Consider the following 554-nt stretch of genomic DNA (forward strand, 5'->3'; position numbering starts at 1 on the left):
TGGTTTCCAACACTTCGGCATCTTCACCTTTTTCATTTCCTTCTGATTTTTCAGATTGCACATCCAAAGACAACATCAAACTTGGGTTTGGAGCAAAGATAGCTGATGTAACAACTGCATTATGTGCTGTAAAAAAAATCAACTTTAGGATAACTAATAAGCTTGATTCTAAACATCAAGATAAAAAGTGTAATACGCAAAAAATATAATAGTGTATGTTATATACAAATATCTTTAGAAATGAACAGATAAGAAGTAACTCAGAACTATTTAAAACTCAAAAATATTTTCTTAAAAAAAAATACCCAAAACCACATACAAGTTCTGAGATTCCATGACTTCTCAAATTTTACACAAGTATAAGTTCTTCCTTGGTATAGAAAAGTCAAACAAAGCCAATACAAACTGAAAGCAGTTAAAACTGCCAAACTCTCTCTCTGAAATAATGCCTATATAAATTTACTTTTATCTTCATTTTAACTTTATTTATCTAAAAGACACACCAAACTGGGCATTTACTTACCTTTAATACCTTCCCAAAAGTCATTACGATC

At 30.0% G+C, this 554-nt stretch overlaps 1 protein-coding gene across 1 annotated transcript in view; it reads right to left on the minus strand.

Annotated features, from left to right (window-relative positions):
* Window positions 1-554, minus strand: part of WDR44 (WD repeat domain 44) — a 102,737-nt gene that overhangs the window by 5,956 nt on the left and 96,227 nt on the right. Inside the window, exons 15-16 of the mRNA XM_010855716.1 lie at window positions 524-554; window positions 1-126 (exon numbers count right to left, since the gene is read on the minus strand). Coding sequence (XP_010854018.1) covers window positions 1-126; window positions 524-554 — 157 coding nt within the window. The remainder of the gene's footprint in view (window positions 127-523) is intronic.

The sequence above is a fragment of the Bison bison genome, unplaced genomic scaffold (assembly GCF_000754665.1).
Source record: "Bison bison bison isolate TAMUID 2011002044 unplaced genomic scaffold, Bison_UMD1.0 scf7180017864367, whole genome shotgun sequence".
NCBI lineage: Eukaryota > Metazoa > Chordata > Mammalia > Artiodactyla > Bovidae > Bison > Bison bison.